Source organism: Stegodyphus dumicola, chromosome 3 (assembly GCF_044657685.1).
Source record: "Stegodyphus dumicola isolate Sdum_Otavi_A_Nest chromosome 3, ASM4465768v1".
Lineage (NCBI taxonomy): Eukaryota > Metazoa > Arthropoda > Arachnida > Araneae > Eresidae > Stegodyphus > Stegodyphus dumicola.
The window spans coordinates 270,385,057-270,405,033 of record NC_140770.1 but is presented as its reverse complement, the minus strand read 5'-3'; the positions used below and the strand labels follow the sequence as shown (position 1 = coordinate 270,405,033).

The following is a 19,977-nucleotide window of genomic DNA, read 5'->3' as shown; positions in this document are numbered from 1 at the left end:
AAAAGTTGTAAAAACGTTGTTAATTTCAATATTAACCCTCACGGATTGGAGGAAACGGCGTTCGCCAAAGTCCTCATCTTCTTTCTTCTTGCTTAAAAAGCAAGATTGATACAGATACAGATACAGATACACGCGCGATAAAGGTCATCATTCATAATTTCAAACAATTTTAACTAAGTGCGTAAACCACATTTAGCGTTATTATTGCTTATAATGAAGATGCCAGATTTCAAATCGCGCGAATATGTAAATTCACTTATATTTGTCCCATTTTATTTTGTGCAAGATGTACATTACATATGCTTTAAATAACAATCAAAAACGTAATTTAGAGAGAGACATTTTGGCAATGCTTCAGGAAATCCGGTTGTCTTGTTAACTCACATACATTAATTGCGCCGTTTTCGGCGAATGTTTTCTGGAAATCGCTTCTGTATATTTTCAGAAATCATAAATAATTTGGGGATGAATTGATAGGTATGAAATGTATTTTTTTTAAATTTTACATGGTTAAACTTTGTGAATTCCAAGAACCCACACGTATACCGTATATACCCGCGTATAATTCGATACCGCTTATAAGTCGACCCCCCCCCCCCACTTCGAGATAAAAAATTCGTAGAAAATAAGAAACTCGCGCATAAGTCGACCCCCCACTTCCGAAATCAATCGAGAAACTTAGAAAAAAAATTTAAGTACTACATTTATTCAAAATCATATGAGAAAAAAAAGTAAATATACGATAAAAAATATCTTGGTAAATAAACAAAATCAAAATCCTTCAACGTCCGATTCATGGTCAGATTCGCCAAACATTTCATAGAACTCTTCTGTCGTCATTGGCTCTTCATCATACATATTTTCAGTCTCGAACTCTGTATTGTTACAATCACTACCAGAGCCTACGTCGTCATTTTCACTTTCAAAAACAGCATCATCTTCCGTGCCGTCTAGTTCGTTGCTAATACAACATTTTTTAAATGATTTTATAATCATTTCAGAGGGTATTTCGTTCCAAGCATTTTTAACCCAGTGAGCAATTAATGCAATATCGGGCTTTTTAGTGTTCGGGAGCCGAAACTTCTTTGGTTTAATCGAAGCTTACTCTAGTTAAAGTATGAAACTCTGTAATTAGTTCGTCACATAAATTTAAGTCTTGAAATTACTTCAAGTAAGTGACTTATTTGATAAGTCGTCCAATTTGAGTGCGGGAAGAAAACAACTGCATTATATAAAGAAATTTTTGAACTTCCGATTCTTTTAATTTTTTATGGCCCCGCGTATAAGTCGACCCCCCACTTTGAAGTCTTTTTTTTTTGTCCAAAATATCTCGACTTATACGCGGGTATATACGGTAGTTGGTTACGTTTCGTTAATTTTAGTTGTATAACAAGGGGAAGCATTTTTAATATAGTTTTAGCGCTTATTTATGTTGCTTAGAGTTCTATTTCAGAGCCGATATAATAAGCTGTCTATCGTACGGAAATTTTAAATTAGGAATTGTTTAATAGTGAATTAATCTGTTACGCTGTTGCTGACGTTTGTACCATCTCCAGCTTGATTACAGCCAAGAACCATGGATATAATTCCATGGAACTTCGACAGGATATAATTAGAGTTCTGGCAGTTTTAGTAGTGCACACGACGTTGAATCCGGTCATCCTCATTGATGGCAAAACTTCTGTGCTGAGTTTCATTGAGACTACAGAAAGTAATATTTTTTAAATATTATCATGTTTCGGAGTAGCAAAAGCTAGCTGTATATGTCTGTTCTTAGGGAGGACAAGCGTCGATTTATTTCTATGAAAGTATTATGTAAGTTTTGATGGGATATGTATAAATTTGGTATTTTAAAAGCGAGGAACATTCATTTGCGAGACGAAAAGCGAGGACATTTCGTCTTGTGAAAGAGAGAGAAGAACTAAATTGAAAAATCACCCGTAAGAGAAAGCTTGAATCTTAACAATATGCATGAAGTTATGAGCAATGAGTTAACAGAAGGAAATTAAGATAATTACGTTACCGAGTCGAAACCAGATACTGAGCTAATCCATTCAAAAACATTCAGATTGCTGCGTCGGGTTCAAAATTTTGTCGAATTACCTAACCTCAAGAGTATAGAGGAGTTTTTTCGAATTAGCAGTAAAGTATGAGAAAGGTTAGCTCAAAATTAGAATTGCAGTAAATTCAATTTCCCTCGAGTGGTTTTAATTACTATTTGTCGAATTGAATGACTTTCATTGATCTCAATTTTATTTTTGAAATTTCTCTTTCTTTCGATAAGAATTTAAATTATAAAAATTTAAGATTTTGGTCTATTAATTTAAATAAATTAATTGTTTAAAGATTTGATTAAGTTAGATTAATTCCGTCGATTTCATAGATTTTAAATGATTAATTTGAATTCATTAATGATATTTTAAATGTAACTACTTGGAATTTTTTCTATAATATTTTTTTACACATTTTAATTTCCTGATTTCGCAAAAAGTACCTTACCTTATTTTCTAATAGCCTTTCCTATACATTATCATTTCTAGTCTATGTTTCCCTGCCAGAATAAGTTTCCAGGGTTACTATTTATGCAAATGAGGTAGAAACGAGTATTTAAGCTAAAGATTGGTCACTTCACTAGGTCATAGACAATGCATTTTTTCTTAGCTCTGTATCTTAATCTCAGCGTGAAGGCGAATTTTTCCCTAGCTTTGTTTTAGTTCCTAACTTTGCCGTTTGATGACTGAGCTTCGGCAAAATGTACCCTACAAGATGCTGTGCTTATTTTCGTGTTTGTTGCTACTGCCTCTTGTTCTATAATGGAGAGTGTGATCAACTATATTCCTACGGAAATCACAAACCTCGAGCTACAAGCCAAGGTTTACAACAAACTTCCTGACAAAGATGCTCGCGACCTGGCTTTTTTAAGACGATTAAAAAGATTCATTGACCAGGAGCTACTGCAAAAGTAAGTTAGTTCTTCTGGTACTGCTACTGCTGCGACTTGCAATGAAAGCTACAATGAAGACTTTCCTCAACTTCTAACTGCTGAACTGAATGTCAGACGCCTGAAAAGGTCCTGCATGTTCCCTATGAAGACCTTAGAAAATACAAAGCTCTGGACCAAAGTTCAGATTCGTATAACGGTCCGAAAGAAGACGCTGCGAAACACATTCGAAAGCTTGTTCGTAAGTTCGCTCCTCCCCCTTTGCCTCCCTAGCCTTCTGATTCGCCTACTGCTGATCCGGCTGCTGCTACCTCAAAATCAGACGCTATAGACATCACTCCAACTATACGGTTGCCATCTGGAACCAATTAAAAAAATCTTGGGACGAAAACTACCACCATAAAAGATAAAAGACTGACCTTCACTTAAGTCGAAGCTCTACTAGCTGGATATAATCTGCAAGCTGAACGTTATTATTATTATGGACAGTTAACCCAGGGTGGCTTTACAATCTGAAACACCTACATGGTAGAGACAAATTATGAAAGTGCTCGATGTAGGAGTTCCATACCACTGCTTCGAGTTCCAGAAAAGCAAGAGCATTAAATCAGTAATCAAGAGTTTGTTTACTTACTTAGTTTGTTTACTTTATTTACACACAAATTGACGAAATTACTGATGAACTCGTCGGTAAAGGATATATAGTGTCACGCGGGTAAATCGGTTAAGACGCAGTGGCCCTGAAGTGGTAAATCTTCCAATCCTTTTAGTGATATTAAAGAGGAAATAAAACATCGAGGAACTATTTCAAGAAGGATTCATATTTGGTATGAAATGGGACGTTACCGTGCATGTGCTGAGCCTCTATTGTGTTTCCGCTGTCAGGAGTTTCACCATACATAAACGCACTCCAACCATAATCCCAAATGTGTTCAATGCGGTGACTCACAGAGTCGTACAAATGTGATAAAAATAGAAGTACCCCTCCAAAGTGCGCCAACCGCCAACAGGTGGGACACACGGTGAAGTATCTTGGGCGCGAAACGTTCCCTAAGCCCAAGTTCCCACACACACGTTAAATCTTATATGGTCAGAGTGATCACCAATTAATCATACGCACGAGCACTTGCAAGCGGTCTCGCACCAGAAGCGATTAATGAGGCCAAAAACATCCTCACTGAACTCAAAAGTTTTGTTTTCATAATCAAGGAGTCTGGGCTCCTTTTAATCATTCATTAGTTCATTTTATTCAAACATCTCACTCAAGATATAAAACTACATCTCAGAATACTACAAAACCCGATCATGGATAAATTATCAGAAACTGCAAATCTAATGCGTTTCGTAGTGTGGAACTCGAATGGTCTCCACAATAGAAAGCACGAACTGCAGGAATTTTGATATGACCGTGACAACGACATAGCGCTCATTACTGAATCGGACGCACAAAAGTGCCATCGCCTTAACATTAAAAATTACCATATCTGTCGCTGTGATCGAACAGAAATCGCGGGGGTGGTGTTGCTATTTATGTCAAACAAAATTTACAGTATTGCCTTGTCAAAGCAAGCAATGATTGTGTATTCCCCTACTGGTATATAAAGACTTATACTTCAGTGCCTTCTGTAATATAATCCGCCGTTAAATCACCTATCTGAAAATCTGCTGGACTTAATCTTACCCCCGGATGTGCTTACAATACTCGCAGATGATTAGATGGTAAAAGTATTTCTTGGAGCTGTCGCCGTAGCAATTCAAATGGGAAAAATCTTCAAGAATACATTTTAAATCCGTATGTTCTAATTTATACACCTCAGAGTACACCTATCAACCAAATAGGGTATAACACTCTGGGATATTTTAGACATAGCTATCTCTACAATTACGGTAACTATTACACTTGAGGTGGTTCGTGAACTATCGTCAGACCATCTCCGATCATTGGAACCCTTGGTGTTTTAAAAGACGACTTACTACTAGAAGACTAGACTTACTACTAGACCCACTACTAGAAAATTTACAGTTTGGAAGCTCTGCGAAAACATTATGAAAAACTCTGCTATCAATCTTAGTGACTTAAACAATGTTCATGGCATTGATTCTGTTCTTCAATCGCTGCGCAAATTCAAACAGCTGTTGAAAAGCAAGTGAAACTGCTAACAAGAACGAAGTGCTTCTCTGACTTCCCAGACAAATCCGACAAATGATGAGGCAACGAAAGCATCTTAGAAACGTTTGCCGTCTTACCTGGGATTCCGCCGCCAAAATGGCCATAAATCGCCTCAACTGGGACACTAAAAAAAAGAGGCGAAAACTCGCAAGGAAGAGATGTGGAGTGAAAAACATCTCTCAACTTAGCATTTATGACGGTTCGTTTTGGCCATTACTTACGAACCTTAAGTCACATTATGTTTGAAATCGCCCTCTTTTCCACAACGGCAAAGTGGCTTTATCTAATAAAGATAAAGTTGATATTTTTGCTTCTCATTTAGAAGGACAGTTTATACCGAATGAATGCCCAGTTGATACAGACTTTCTATGTTATTATGTGTACGAGACTGGCTAAATGCACCTTTCGCTAAAACTATATTTAAATCAGCTGAAGTTACGCAAATAATTAAAAGACTGAAACCGCGCAAAGCACGCGTAAAAGATTGAGTAAAAAACACAGCAATCAAGAAATTACCTTCTAATGTAGTTTTCAAATTAAATGAATGACTGTTTAATTCTTATTTCCCGAAGAAATGAAAAAGTGAAAAAGCCATACTAATTTCAAAACCTGATAAACACTATACAAAACCCAACAAATAACATTCTATAAGCCTGCTACCAGTTCCTGTAAAAATCTATCAAAGGATTTTACTTTCCCAGATAAAATCTTTACCAGATGCAATCTTACCTAGTTATTAACTTCGAACAATTGGCATTTAGAGCCAAACTTTTCATTACGAAGTAATTAGTGAGAATCACGGAGTTTGCAGGCTCCGCGCTTCATAACAAACAATTCCGCTAATTTTTTTGATAGTGCAACAGGATTCTGCTAACTACGTATTTTTGTTAGTGTAACATTTTTTATGGCATGTGTGCCTTTATTAATCATATTATGTGATATTATTATAATTATTATATGATATTGTGATGTGTGCCTTTATTAAATCTTCGGGAAATATTTAAAGCGAAAAAAAGGCTAAAGCAACCTTTTTAGAACTTTTGCATTTCTGAAGATACTTAAAAGAGGAGAGAAATTTCAATTGCCCCAAAAGATTTGCTAAGCTCGGAGTCAATTAAAAGAACACTGCAGATTCAAAGTTATATAAAAAGTAAATAATATTCATATTACTATAATTTTAAAAAATGCTTTGCATGGCAATTAATTAATTATGTTATATTTAATGGCTTATCTTTCTGTCTGTTTCTCGATAAAGGTGTAAACGGTTGTAATCTTTTCAATATATTTTCTTTGCATTGAAAATAATTCTGAACCAAGAACAGACTGTCATATCAAACTGTATTAGTTGGTCTCAGTGAGGAAATTATTTCAAAAAAATATATTGTTCAAGAGGCAACTAATAAAACTCTCACTGAATTAATAATCTTTAACAGTGAACAAGAATTTACCACTGCCCCTTCCTGGTTTAACGTACATTCCACCTTGAGAACAATATTTGGCCCTGAGACCTGGGACATCTAGCACATGCAATTTGAACACAACCGTGATGTTATCCAGACGATCTCCAAACACAGACCATTTGCAATCCACATAAGAATCCCTCATTCTGGTAAACATTGGAGTAGAAATACTTCCACTGGGCAAAAGCAGATTTCCTCCGCAAACTGCAATGACACAAGTAAAGCAGTTTCAAATAAATAATAAAATATACAATTCAAATACAAAGTTATTGTTTAATATACATTAAGAGGGGGAACTAAGCGACATGAGTAAAGTGACTGTTTTTATTGCAATAAATAAGCCTAAAGCCCATACACCAGTAATGAAATGATTAAAAATTCTACTCAAATCATTGAACCTTCCTGACAGCGGTGCATGCTTGTAAATGTTTTGAGGTAAAGAGTGATAAAAATTCCTAATCTCATACTGCGATGCATTGTGTCAGGCATTACTCAATTTGTTGCTCCAGATCTGCGACATTTTATAGTATCCTTATCTGGCAGCCTACCTTCTCCCATACATGTTCGATTTGCGATAGGACTGCTGACCTTTCTGGGTAAGAAAGTGTATCTTCAGCTAAATAGAGCACAAGAGAGACCTCAGCCGTATGGGCTGTAGCGCTATCCTGCTGGAAAATGGTTGCAGGAGGACAACGTAAACGGCCTCAGGATATCATAAGCATATCGTTGAGCTGCTATAGTAGTATGTAAGACGACAGGTGTCGGCTTGTTGCAGTAGGAGACAGCTCACCACACCATAACCCCAGGGGTAATCTAAAGCAAAAGGTGAGTGGTACCTCTGGCCTGTTGTTCCTCTACTCGCGGATCCAATGATTACCTTCTCCAAGACTGAAGCGGGATACATAGCTGAACACTATGTGAAGCCAATCGGTTGAAAGCCAAATTACCGGCTATGGCACCAGACAACTATGTATATGTTGTGAGGTAAAAGGTAGACATCTTAAAGCCTGCTGTTGGCGCAACGGCTTTAAGGGTCATAATGCAACGCCTTAAAAGCCGCTTTGAGTGCTTGGCTCAGCTGCCTCAACCAAGCACTGTAAGATTGTGGAAGTTGCCAGTGGTGGTATGGACGAGGCTATAACACGTTGAATAGCGAAAAATGATGCCTTTGGAACAGTTCGAGGCTGTTGCAAAATCACCCGATCTTGCCTCGCATTCGTGCACTTTTGTGTTCCAGAGCCACCGATAACTACCTTTCATCAACTATCATTGCGAGAATCTTTGCGCAGCTGTGTCGTACGGTGTAGGTGAGGTTCTATTGCTTGATATAACTAAACCCGCGTCATGCATCTTTCTGCAATCTTTAACGTCGACAATGAGAAACCGTATGAAATTACTACCTGTTTTATAAAATGATAATTCTGGAGTATAAACGTGTGCTATGACTGAAGTTAGACTTTACTAACCTTGAAACTTTAATCATTTTCATATATCAGGAAATTTGCATATAATATTTTGAAATAATTGGATTATTTATAGAGTGCTTTCTTTTTTTCCAAAAGAATGCAGAAGGAACACTTACTTCCCTTCTCTTCTGTTGAATAAGTTAAAGAGAAACCTTGACCAGCTGCAAGTCCTTGACTGAAAAATTTTACCTGAAGAATATTACCAATGGAATGTATTGCAGGAGGAAGTGAGCTGCCACATAACTGAGGAGCAGGTTTAATATCCTTATGACGTCTACGAAAAACATTAGTCACCTGAAACAAAAAGCAAATGTAACATAAAGCCTAACATTTCGTTGCTCTAACAAAATACTACACTTTTGAGGAATCATTGGTTTGAATATCGAATATTGAGGATAAAGAAACATGACGTGTTTAGACAGCAGCACGCTATCTCCCAAAATAGTTCATTCTTCTATAAAAATATAGCTCATCAAAGCATTTCATGTTTAATTACTACCTAAATTATTTAAAATCTAACTTCATGATAGTAGCTTTAATAACATTACACGATAGTTAAAGGCTTTGTTAGAAGGAAAATTTACTTTTAGGCCTCCTTGTATATTTTGTAGCAATGTAAGCAAATATTTACTTCGTAAACTTTTGCTTGCTTTACTTTGGTAACTAATGGAATATTCCATTTGCGTTAATATTATTAAGACTCATTTGATGAATTATCTTTAATGTTTTTTTAATTTATTTATTGGAAATATATCCCTTAATATGACAGTTTTTTGTTTTAATATTTTAAAATTATCTCTTATTTTGTATTCTTTCAGTATGTGATTCTCTTAACTTATCCTTCCGTATGCGTAGGCAAGTGAGCGGCCTGACATAGTTTAAAGGAAACTGATTTTTAGCATATATAACAATAGCAGTACTATTTTACGAGCAGCGTGTTGGTAACGTTTTATTAATATACACTACCCAACATTGAAAATGCAGCACCAAGAAGGAGTGGCCAGAAATTGATGAAACTCAACGAACAGAGAGACAGAAGGAACAAGGCTCCATAGCCGAAAGCGGAAATTTCCGCTACGGCGTCACAGAATATCCCAAAAACTTATAATAACCTGAAAGATGAAGTAGTAACCTTAGCACTCGTCGACCTATTGCGGACCGTTATTCCGGTGAGAGTTGCCAATGTATCTAACAAGGCAGAATTTAGTTTGTTATTAAGAAAGGTGAAGTGGTTGCAGCATGTACTCCAGTAACCAGCTTTAAATGAAACAGTAACACCCCAGAATCTATGTCTTCAGAAACCATTACGTGGGAGTTATTACATAATGCACAATTAAACGATGAAGAGAGGAAGGCTGCAGAACGTGTCATTCAAGACCTTCACGATATTTACTACCGCTCGTCTTCTGACGTGGTTCGAACCAGTTGGGCACAGCTTAGAATCGATAAAGTCGATTATTCCTCAATAAAGCAACGTCCAAGACGTCTACTGATTGCTAAACAGGAAGAGGTTGGAAAATTTCTAAAGGACGTGGAAGAAAGCGATGTGATCGAGCCTTCAGCAAGTCCATGGGCATCGCCCATTGTTCTATTTAGAAAAAAAGACGGTTAAACCAGATATTACGTTGATTACCGCCGGCTGGATGAGGTTAGAATACAGGGCAGCTACTCTCTTTCTAGAATTGACGACATTCTGGGCACTCTCTCAGGAGGCAAGTAGTTTTCGACACTTGGTTTAAAGAGTGTGTATTGACAAGTAGAAATGCATCCTGATGACCAAGAAAAGACTACATTTACTACCGGAAAAAAAACTTTGGCAGTTCAAGGTGATGCCGTTTTGACTATGTAATGCGCTAGCAACATTCGAGCACTTCATGGAGTTTGTTTTGAAAGGTCTTTCCCACGAAGCGTTCCTACTAATGACATAATTATCGTCGGGAAGAGTTTTGAAGAACATCTAGAAAATCTTAGAAAAGCGCTTCAGAAAATGAAAAGTTTCTAAAGTTGAATCCCGCTAAATGTAAATTATTCAGACAGGAAGTGACCATCTTGAACAGAAGCTTTACAAGTGGCTAAGTAATTAAGATTTCAGAATGCCAGAAGTTTACCCCGGGTACGAACCAGAAGAACGAGCTGGCTGCATGGTTGTTTTTGCGGTTCCGAGCGAATTTCTGTAAACATTCCCTCACCTTTCCCTTACGCAGATAAAATTGATGTGCTTTACAATATTAAAATAATCTAACGTAACCTAAAATAACCATCTTCAACAAAACCAACAGGTAGCTTTTGGTTGTCAATGTTTACCAGCCCAGTACACCGGAAAGTGAGAATCACCTGATGTTGCTCGGCTCTCGTTTGTAGACTTCCAATATAAGACCTTTCTAGTTTAAAGAATAATGCGGTTTTTGATAAACAGGCAATTTGTTATTACATGTGAGAATAAAATTTCCATTATTGGCTATCTGTGACTTCAAGCAGCATCATATCGAGAATTCTATCTCTGATTGTAGTACAACAGATTGTATAATAACAATATTGTTGCGTGCATGCTGGTTCGTAATAGAAATGAATGCACACAGAATTCATGATATCTTGATAAAATTTATTTTACCAAAAGAAAAACATGACATAATGGAACTTTCTACAAAAATACTCGTACAGCTCTTCAGAGTATCACACAATATAATTAGTAGTTACACTTCAAACTACTAAGAATGTTAAACACAAAGGAATGCAAAGCGCGTCTAAAAGGCCAAACTCTCACAGATATCCCAATACTCCGAATTCATCTCTGAACTAACCAACTACTCAGAAACTGATGCTCTACCCAGTCTTTTAAATAGATATCTTCCGGTCGCCGAAGGGATTTCTAGTACCTTCCACTTCTTGAATTATTGAAGGACATACAAGGGCCAGATACGGTTACAGCTACATATCTAGATTAATTATAATTATTCAGTTAGAAAACCCATTTAAATGCTTACCTGTTCGACAAGGTGTAGGGTTCTTTTACACAGGCACTCTGGTGTTACACCGCTTCTTTACAGTACCCATTACAGTTATTCGAGGATCAGACCAAAAAGTTGCCAGATAATTGCCAAGTTTGGTGACTTCTAGCGATCTCTCGTTAAATTCGGCAACAAAAATTAGTCGCCAAAACTATCGCCATCTTGGCGATACCTCACCAATTTAGCGAGATAGCCATTTACTCAGTGTTAAATAAACTGGCTTCTGTATTGTTACTTTTCCGGGAGAGCTTCTCTTCTTTAGATTTCCATGTTACAAAAGTAACTACAATTTCATATATAATTAACACTAAAATTATTTCCATATGTACAAAATTCGAAACAGTAAGCAGAATTTCGATTAGGAAATAATACGGTGAGGTTACATTTCTAACAAATTGCGCTTTTGAAACTGATTGTGGAAAACAATACGGTCTGATTTTGGTGTTAAGAGAGCAAACGCATTTTTAAAAGCTTTGGAAGAAACATATTATGGAAATTACTTAACGAAAAATACAACATATATCATATCTCCCATTGCAAGTTTTCTCAAACAATGGGAGTTCATAGTTTCAGAAGAGAATTCGGTCAGTCTTTTATTCAAGTCTTAAGAATTTAGCTTTAGTTTATGAAATACAAGAACTACTTTCATTCAAGTTTCAGTATTTATCAACATATATTACACTTACATGTAGTTTAACTTATAAAAATACATTAAAATATAAACTAAATCTAAATAAATGTATATGTATTTTCCAGTTTTGTATAAGGGAGGAAAATGACCTAACTGTGATGAAAGGATTGTATGGCGAAAAATAGATTAAGAGCCAATTTTCTATTTTGTTTTCTCTTTCATAAAAGAAATCTTGTTCTTTGTTTTTAATTCTCCATTTTTAGTAACTTATATACGGAATTATTGCACTAATAAATTTAAAAATAACTTACTTCTATGTAACTGAGGCATGTTCCTGTGGTGTCATCTCTTGGTAAATTAAATTGATTAAAAGTCACTTTAATTCTTCGCCCTGGAGGAGCTTTAATTCGAAAAAAACATCTTTTTTCATCTCTAATGGGATTATGGTAGTTGGAAGTAGTAATCGTCGCCAAGGGGGCTTCATAATAACGGTGACAAACTGGAAAAGGATTTTTTAAATGTAAATAAGTTTGTAATCCTAGATATTCCACTAAAGTGTACATCAAGATATAAACATACTATACAAGTTTTGGTTAGCGCCGATTACTGAGACGAAAACCAAATAAGAATAGTATTAAAAATTGCGTATTAAATTCATGTAGAAGTGTATACCAGCATGAACTGTAATTAAATTGCATAAAAAAAGTTTTGTTTTCAGGATAGGCGTAGATACTTACGATAATTAATTATGTATTTTACCAAAGTGGTAACTTCAGTTTGTATAATATGAGACTCAGTAAATTGTACTAAATTATAGACGTGGATTAGGCGATTTTAGATGTGGTTGCTGCCAGAAGTGGCAGATTTGTGTACTGAATTCTGGAAGTTGAGAAACCCCAACCACTTGTAAATTTAATCATACTTTCCTATAATTATACTGTTAAACGTGCAATAAACAATATTCTGCTATTTGCGTTCCTTCCTGTTGTAGCAATTGTAATGGTTGCCAAACGTATTTGTTATTTTCTTATGAACCTCTACCAGAATGTAATTTGTTTGAACGATCGAAATTTGCATCTTTATATCAGAATCTATCTCTTAGTCAGGCTCAGTTCTATTTAATACGCAGTGAGCGCATATGCATTTTAAGGTATTGGTATCTCGTTCTAATATATTGGTATCTCGACCAATTGTGCATTTTAAGGTATAAAGTCCAAACATTTGGTTATGTACTGATAATGTGTTTTTATGCTGCTGGTACATATAAGGCTACTCAAACGGGATAGTGGTTAGGAATGCTGACTACCGTAGCGAAGGGTCCGAGATCGGGTCTTAGAGAAAGCATAGAAAATTTTAAGCTCATATTATCTTCACATCATAAGCCACCACGTGGATGGAAAAGGCATGCATTTTTGTAATATTAATGTTATAAATAACATTATAAACCTCTACATCTCATAATAGCATTATAAGCTATTATGTGATCTCCATCGTGCGGTAAGGGGGCACTCAAAGTGCACACGGTAATAAGCAATCCTCTTGAAAGGTTGGTGTAGGGAAGGAAGAGTGGTAGACCCTTGAACGACCCTCCCCGGTATATTCTCCTTCGGAATTCCATCCGAAGTGGAAAGGTAGCAGTTAGCAAGGTCTGGTGATGCTTAATATGCCTACATGAGTGCATAGTATATGCCACCTTGCTTCAACTTGTAACTTTTGGTAAATTACGTTATGCCGCCCAGTCGTTTAATGCTCAATGATGCTGAATACCATACCGATGGCTCCGGGTACTAATTCCAGAGAATTTATGTATGTTTGTGAGCGTGTATGTTTGAATTTCACAAGAGGTCCTGCTTTTAAGACTGCATTTATTTGTGGAACACTTCCTTTTGCAATGACAGCGTGTACATATACTCCTCTCTTTTCGACCTACACCAGAGTGATATCTGTGATTGTCGACATACACCGGTGAGGGTCCGAATGTGCAAGAATGTAATGCAATATTCGATCTTTCACTTACGCATTTGGTGAATATTGACATTCTCCAATTTCGGTCTTTTACGGTAACATATACATCTCATAATATTGTAGCAGAAATTTCTTTTAAGTTTTCTTGAGATAACCTTTTCCTGGACCTATGTCCCTTGAAACCTTCTGGAGCCTGACCATTTAGGGAGCAAATAGCGTTGTCTTTTATGGTCATTAAAGAGCCTACATTCATCCCTTTCGGTATCAATTGAGTTCGTCGAGAACAATTAGTTACCATCAGACTAATGGCTTAGCTGAAAGATTCAATAAGACATTGGCAGACATATTGTCCATGTACGTAGACGTTGAAGAGAAAAATTGGGATACTATTCTACCACTTGTACCCTATGCCTATAATTCAGCCAAACAAGACACAACGGGATTCAGCCCATTCTTTCTCATTTATGGCAGATATCCAGACTCCTCTCGACGTAATTTTCCCATACAGTATCGAAGATCCCGAAGATAGTTATGCGCAACATCTGATTACTAGAGCTGAAGAAGCTAGACAGCTTTCAAAACTCCATATTCTTAAAACGCAAACCACAGAAAAGCGCCGATACGACGAGAGACATTGACCTGTCAGCATCTACAACATCGGAGACTTTGTCTGGGTCTTCACTCCAGAAAGGTTGGCTTATCCGAAAAGCTCCTAAGACGTTACTTTAGACCGTATCGAATAACACGACAGCTCTCTGACGTGACGTACGGAACAAAATAAGAAACAGCGGAATTCAAAAGATATCATTCACATATTGAGATTGAAGCTCTATCTTGATCCAAATGTACAACTAAACGATGAAAAAGAAAGCCCAATATTTCCAGGAGACCTGTTACAAGAAGCCAAAAGCAGCGGGACGCTGCTTCTTCCTAAAAAGGGGTAAATGTAGCGAAAATTGCTCTTTTCGACCGAGTTCCTCATAGCTTAGCGGAGAAGACGCAGGACCCCGAAGGTCCCGGGTTCGAAACCCATCAACGGCAAAATGCCTGATAATTGGTTTTCATGTAAATTTCCTTCTTGTTAATGTTATCTTATTTATGCAAATTTCCTTCTTATTCTTCCAGAACATTCCGAGTTTGGCATGTTCACCAGTTGTATATAAGTAGCTTTTCATTCAGTTCGAGTTAATAAAAAGTCTTGAGTTTAGACTTGAATACTTGCCTGTTCATTTGTAGGATCCCCTCATCTACGCGACAATATGCAAGAAATAGGAAAAACTAATATTTTGCTTATAAGATATGGTTAAAATTGTACATGCAGAAAAGGATTTTAATACAAGTAGGCGAAGATATTAATTGTCTACCTAAATAGATTTGGATTTACTACATTATGGGAAGTATCTTAAAGTATACTACCTGATAAGGATGTTTTTGTGCCTAGGGATGCTTTCGTTGAGGATTTCCTGAGGGGAAACTAGCTCTTGCTCAAATTACGGAAAGGAGAAATCTAAGAAAATGTGCTTGTAGGCAGTCTGTTCTCGGATCGAAATTCTAATTCGTCTCCGGATCTTACCTGCTGGGCCACTAAGGAGAAAAGATGACTTTATGAATGCCTTTCTAAGAAGAACTGGCTCTTCTTGTTGCATATGGGGGAAAATCAGGAAGACATCTATGCATCCAGTAATTCCGCCAGTATTTGGAATTTCGACCAACTTTCAGTGTTCAGCAATCTTCTATGTGGACTATATATATTACAGATACAGTTGTTAATCACATTTATTGATTTTACGCCATCCGATGTGGTGCCTGTGTTCGATTTCTTCCCAATGTATGTAATTTTAAACATGAAATAAGTTGTGCGTAGAAACAAAATTGCTTAATATATTGCATTGATGTGCTGTATGATAAAACATAGCAAAGATTCTAATTCAGAAGTCAAACAACAAAATTTTTGTTGTTTGACTTCTGAATTAGTATTTATTCGGCGTGTTATTGTGTCTTAATTATAGCAAAGATTATCTGAAACTCAGAAAAAAATCAATAAACTACGTAGTACTATATTTGACAAGTGATACTGCATTGCTTTCAGAGAATCTACCTGGTAATAACAAAAGCATTTTTTTAATTTGAATGTAAACTGTCGCTAAATTTAAATTTATAATGGAAGATGATTTTGCATTGTATTCTGATAACATTAAGAGCATTGATAGTCTTCATTTACGGCATAGAACGCGAAATGAAAACATTCATGTTGTATCTGAAGGCATGATACAACGTACTACGTATACTTACACAAACACACTCACAGAAAAAAAAAAGGAATTGGTTAAAGAGGCAGAATATTTTTAAGTAAAAAAAAAAATAAATAAATAAACGTGAATACTTCATTAATACCACGGACCTGAGACACAGAATATGGGAACACAGAACTGATACATTATTGTTATTACATTTGTCTATACTAGATTGAGTTCGATTATTGACTGTACAAGACTGCAGTTGTCGCTGACAGAGCCTTGAGCATTATATAGGAGATAGTATGATTTTGCAATGTTCCACCCCAAAATTAAGAGCCAAGTTTTTTTGAGGGTTTCCCACCTCTCTTTCTAAGTATTTTAAGTTTTACTAACGTTTATTTTATTTTAAAACTTTGCTATCCTCTCTTATTTTCCATTTCCAGCCAGAATAAGCGCGAGTAGATTTGTTTATGCTAACGAGGTTGCAAACTGTGTAGGTATTTAAGTTGTGACTTTTAGTCAAGGAAGAGAGAGAGACTTCTTACTACTTTACCTTCTTACTGTCTTTTCAGTCAATTTATGTCAGCTTTTATGGCCAGAACTTAGTTCTCGCTGATATTTGAAGAGGTATTGTAGTTTTTTGCATTTCGCTCATTACATACATAGCGTTAAAAGGCCAATAAGCAGGAGAGATGAAAAATGAGCAGCGCCTTCGCCGGAACTCAAACCACAGGGCTCTGGAATACGCGCCGAGCGTGTTGACCACTACACTACGAAGGCATGCTAAGAAGGCGGGAGAAATGCCTTATAAGTTGTTTATTTCTCATTTTCTACGTTTTAGACCATAAGTGCTGGTCTCTGTATCCCGAAATGCGGAAGCGGCTGTACGCTGTGAAAAATAAAGAGTAAAGTCAACCCTTCGCATTTGTTTTGTATCTCTTCCACCCACGCGAGTACAGTTTGAGTAAGCTCCCTGTGCCCATTCAGGATTACTAATGTTCCCAAAGGCAATTAGAAGGAACAGCAGTTCTGACATCTTCGCCAACAAACAAATCACATGAAAGCTTGCCACATATTTATAGTGCCCCCTTGCCGCAAAGACACAATACATTTCCAAGATCCATGCTTTCTCTGGAATTCGAATTCGGATCCTTCGGCGCGGTAATCAGAGTCACTAACAGCTATCCCGTTGAGAGGCTAAACCAAAATTTTAAAACCTAAGTTATTAATTCTCCAATGATTTTTACTGAAGTGCTACGTGTCTGCTGAATTAAAACCTTACACTAAAATGAATAATGTCTTAATGTTTAATGAAAATACACTAAAATACCTAATGATTCTTGAATCGGGATGGGTCTGACTTGCGAGCTCCTGGTCCTGCCACAACGTGTACCAAGAACTTCACCTGAAATAGAAAGGTTATTATAATACATCAGTATCCTACCTTTTATGAATGTCTGTTTTAAGCCTCATCATTTTTACTAAATATCTACTTTAATATTCTTTACGATTTATGAAGGAAATCTGATGAAGACGTTTCACTACCCCTTTCGAAGAATCGTCGAAGAAGGAAGCAAAACTAGTCCGTTACTATGAAATTTTCGAAAGAAAAGTATTTTATTATAAAATTCCATGTAGATTTCAAGTAATTTTGAAGTTGTTTGTATTGTTTGAGAAAGATTGTGCAATAAAAGTTTCTCCCATTTTAAATCATAAAGCATTAAGTGTGATATCAAAAGCCTTCCGTATCAGCCACACAAAACAACAAACTTTTGATTTTCAATACCAGAGAGACAGATTAAAAAAACTGTATTGAAACTGCTGCTCTAGTGATTTGATGCATAATAAGTCGATCTTCTGTTCGTTACTCATTATTCTCATATAGTATATATCCAAGTACCCAGCTGTTTCTATTGCACAATCGCCACCCTGTAAAAAAATGCCCAAACCAGGAAACGTTTTTATGGGTACCCATAGAGTTCTATGGAACCCATGTTTTTTCTGATATTTACTGGTTTCTATTGGTTTTTACTAGTTTTTCTTAACGGTATCAAAATGCCTCATAGAAACCAGTAAAACGTTCTACTGGTACCTATACCTGTTGGATTCTACTGACTTTTACTGGTTTCTATTGATCTCTGTGGGTATTTCTTACTGGTTTCAACTGGCACCCATACAACCAACATCAATATCAGAATTTTCTACTGATTTTTATTGGTTTATATCGACTTTTACTGGTTTCAATAGATATTGATACCAATAATATTCGAAAGAGGCAAAAATAAATCTTCTATGGGTTTATATGGGCTTATACGAATTTAGAAATGCTTTTATATTTTGGAGGTGGTCATCTTTACTAAATAGGCCTCCACGAAATGTATTGCCTCCACGAAATGAGTCTCTCTGAGGTGACCATAGAAATTTATGGACACTGGTGTAAATATCTATGAACTATGGACCAATCATCTATGGACCAAACACACATCCAAAATTTTCTTTTCGGGTAGTTGCTAGAGGGATGTTCAGCATCAACGTATACTATTGTCATGAATTATGTTGTTAAAAATACTATTTTCTTTTAGAGGCGGTGATGTCAGAAATACTGGTTTCTTTTAGATGCGGTGATCTTTTAGAGCGGTTTTACGAATTGATTCTCTGAATACGCACACAAATGCACATACTTTTATACCCATATATCAACATTTCTAAGAATACAAATAAACACTGGTATTGAATATCATCTCTTTACCGCAACCACTTTCATCCACAATTTTCTGAGAGTAAAACCATTTTCTCTCTTAAAACTGCAGTGAGGAAAAGCATATTTGCCACAATGACATTTGTTGATCTTTTACTAGTTTTCCGTCATGAAAAAGATTTCTATTTACTCGGGGTTTTTTCCTCAATGCTTATTTTTACAATCACTTTAGATTATATGCATTGTTTGTGAGCTCCCTTCAGCCGAGTCACCAAGATTGCTGAATAGAGGTAATTCCATTGGGGTTCGAATGGGATCTCTGCACGCGCGCTTTGATGATTTTCTCATGTCTGACGTGAATACGAACTAGAACGTTTAATTCGAATATCATCCACTGACTCATTCATTCCCTTAGATTGCTTTAACATATTTTTCCATGGAGGTTTAATCAAATTCTCATACATTATAAAGTACGCTTGACACGTTATTTGCCTTGCATGGTATATAAAATTTGGTACGAATTTTTATTAATTGCGTTCATAAATAATTTCTATTTAAATTGATAATAATAATTACTTTGTACATCTCTTTCCTTCAAGAAAAAATTGCAAAATATAAAAAACATAAAAAATTGCAAAAAATGCTAAATTTTACTTTATTTATGACATACTTTGTTCACTTGGATAGAAAAAGGGGCGATGTTTTTAATTCGTAGTCAAAATGTTAAGCAAGGCAGGAGGCAGTAAGCAAAGTTTCGCTTCATACCTACTAAAGGTAGTTCTGTTTACTAAAGGTCATTTTGCCAATGTGCAGAAAAAAAAGAAAAAAAAACAGCATCACGTCGCCCCTTCGAAAAAAAAGAAAAAGAAGTGGGATAGAAACAGAAAATAAAGAGAAGAGAGAGGTAGAAAAAAATTGAATTTCAACTTTCAGAGTTATAAGTGCGTTACATCAGAAAGCTATTTCGTCGTTCTCTTTGGAATAAATAAAGCAAGCTGTTATAGTCCGAGTAATACAAATATTAAAATTAAAATTCTAATATGTTTGCGAGCTTACCTTTTATTAGTACTTCTACGGTTAAAACAATGAAGAAAATCCGCTTCATGCTTTTAGACCTCTCTTTACTAACAATATCCAAACAAAAATTAGTTTACAAACTCGCAACTTATCGTTTTCATCTGAGCGTTGTATGAAAGTCAAAAACAAGATGTTTACTTTTATCAGCAATCGGATGTTTACGTTTGCGGAAAACAAATATTTATCGGCAGAAGTATGGTAAACGCCAGATATAAAAAAAGAAGAAAGTAAACGGGAACACGATTAAAAAACACTCTTGGAGTGTTTTGCCAACTTCTAAAACCTTGAAAATACAACTAAGTAAGATTTCAAATTTCACTTTTG

The 19,977-nt window shown here is 36.0% G+C and overlaps 1 protein-coding gene across 1 annotated transcript in view; it reads right to left on the bottom strand.

Annotated features, from left to right (window-relative positions):
* The window catches only part of LOC118204101 (cubilin-like), a 59,241-nt gene extending 39,560 nt beyond the window's left edge, over positions 1–19,681 (bottom strand). Inside the window, exons 1-5 of the mRNA XM_085812502.1 lie at positions 19,633–19,681; positions 17,209–17,283; positions 11,988–12,175; positions 8,154–8,331; positions 6,560–6,775 (exon numbers count right to left, since the gene is read on the bottom strand). Of these exons, the coding sequence (XP_085668628.1) occupies positions 6,560–6,775; positions 8,154–8,331; positions 11,988–12,175; positions 17,209–17,283; positions 19,633–19,681 (706 nt within the window). The remainder of the gene's footprint in view (positions 1–6,559; positions 6,776–8,153; positions 8,332–11,987; positions 12,176–17,208; positions 17,284–19,632) is intronic.
* Between the last annotated feature and the right edge of the window lie 296 nt (positions 19,682–19,977).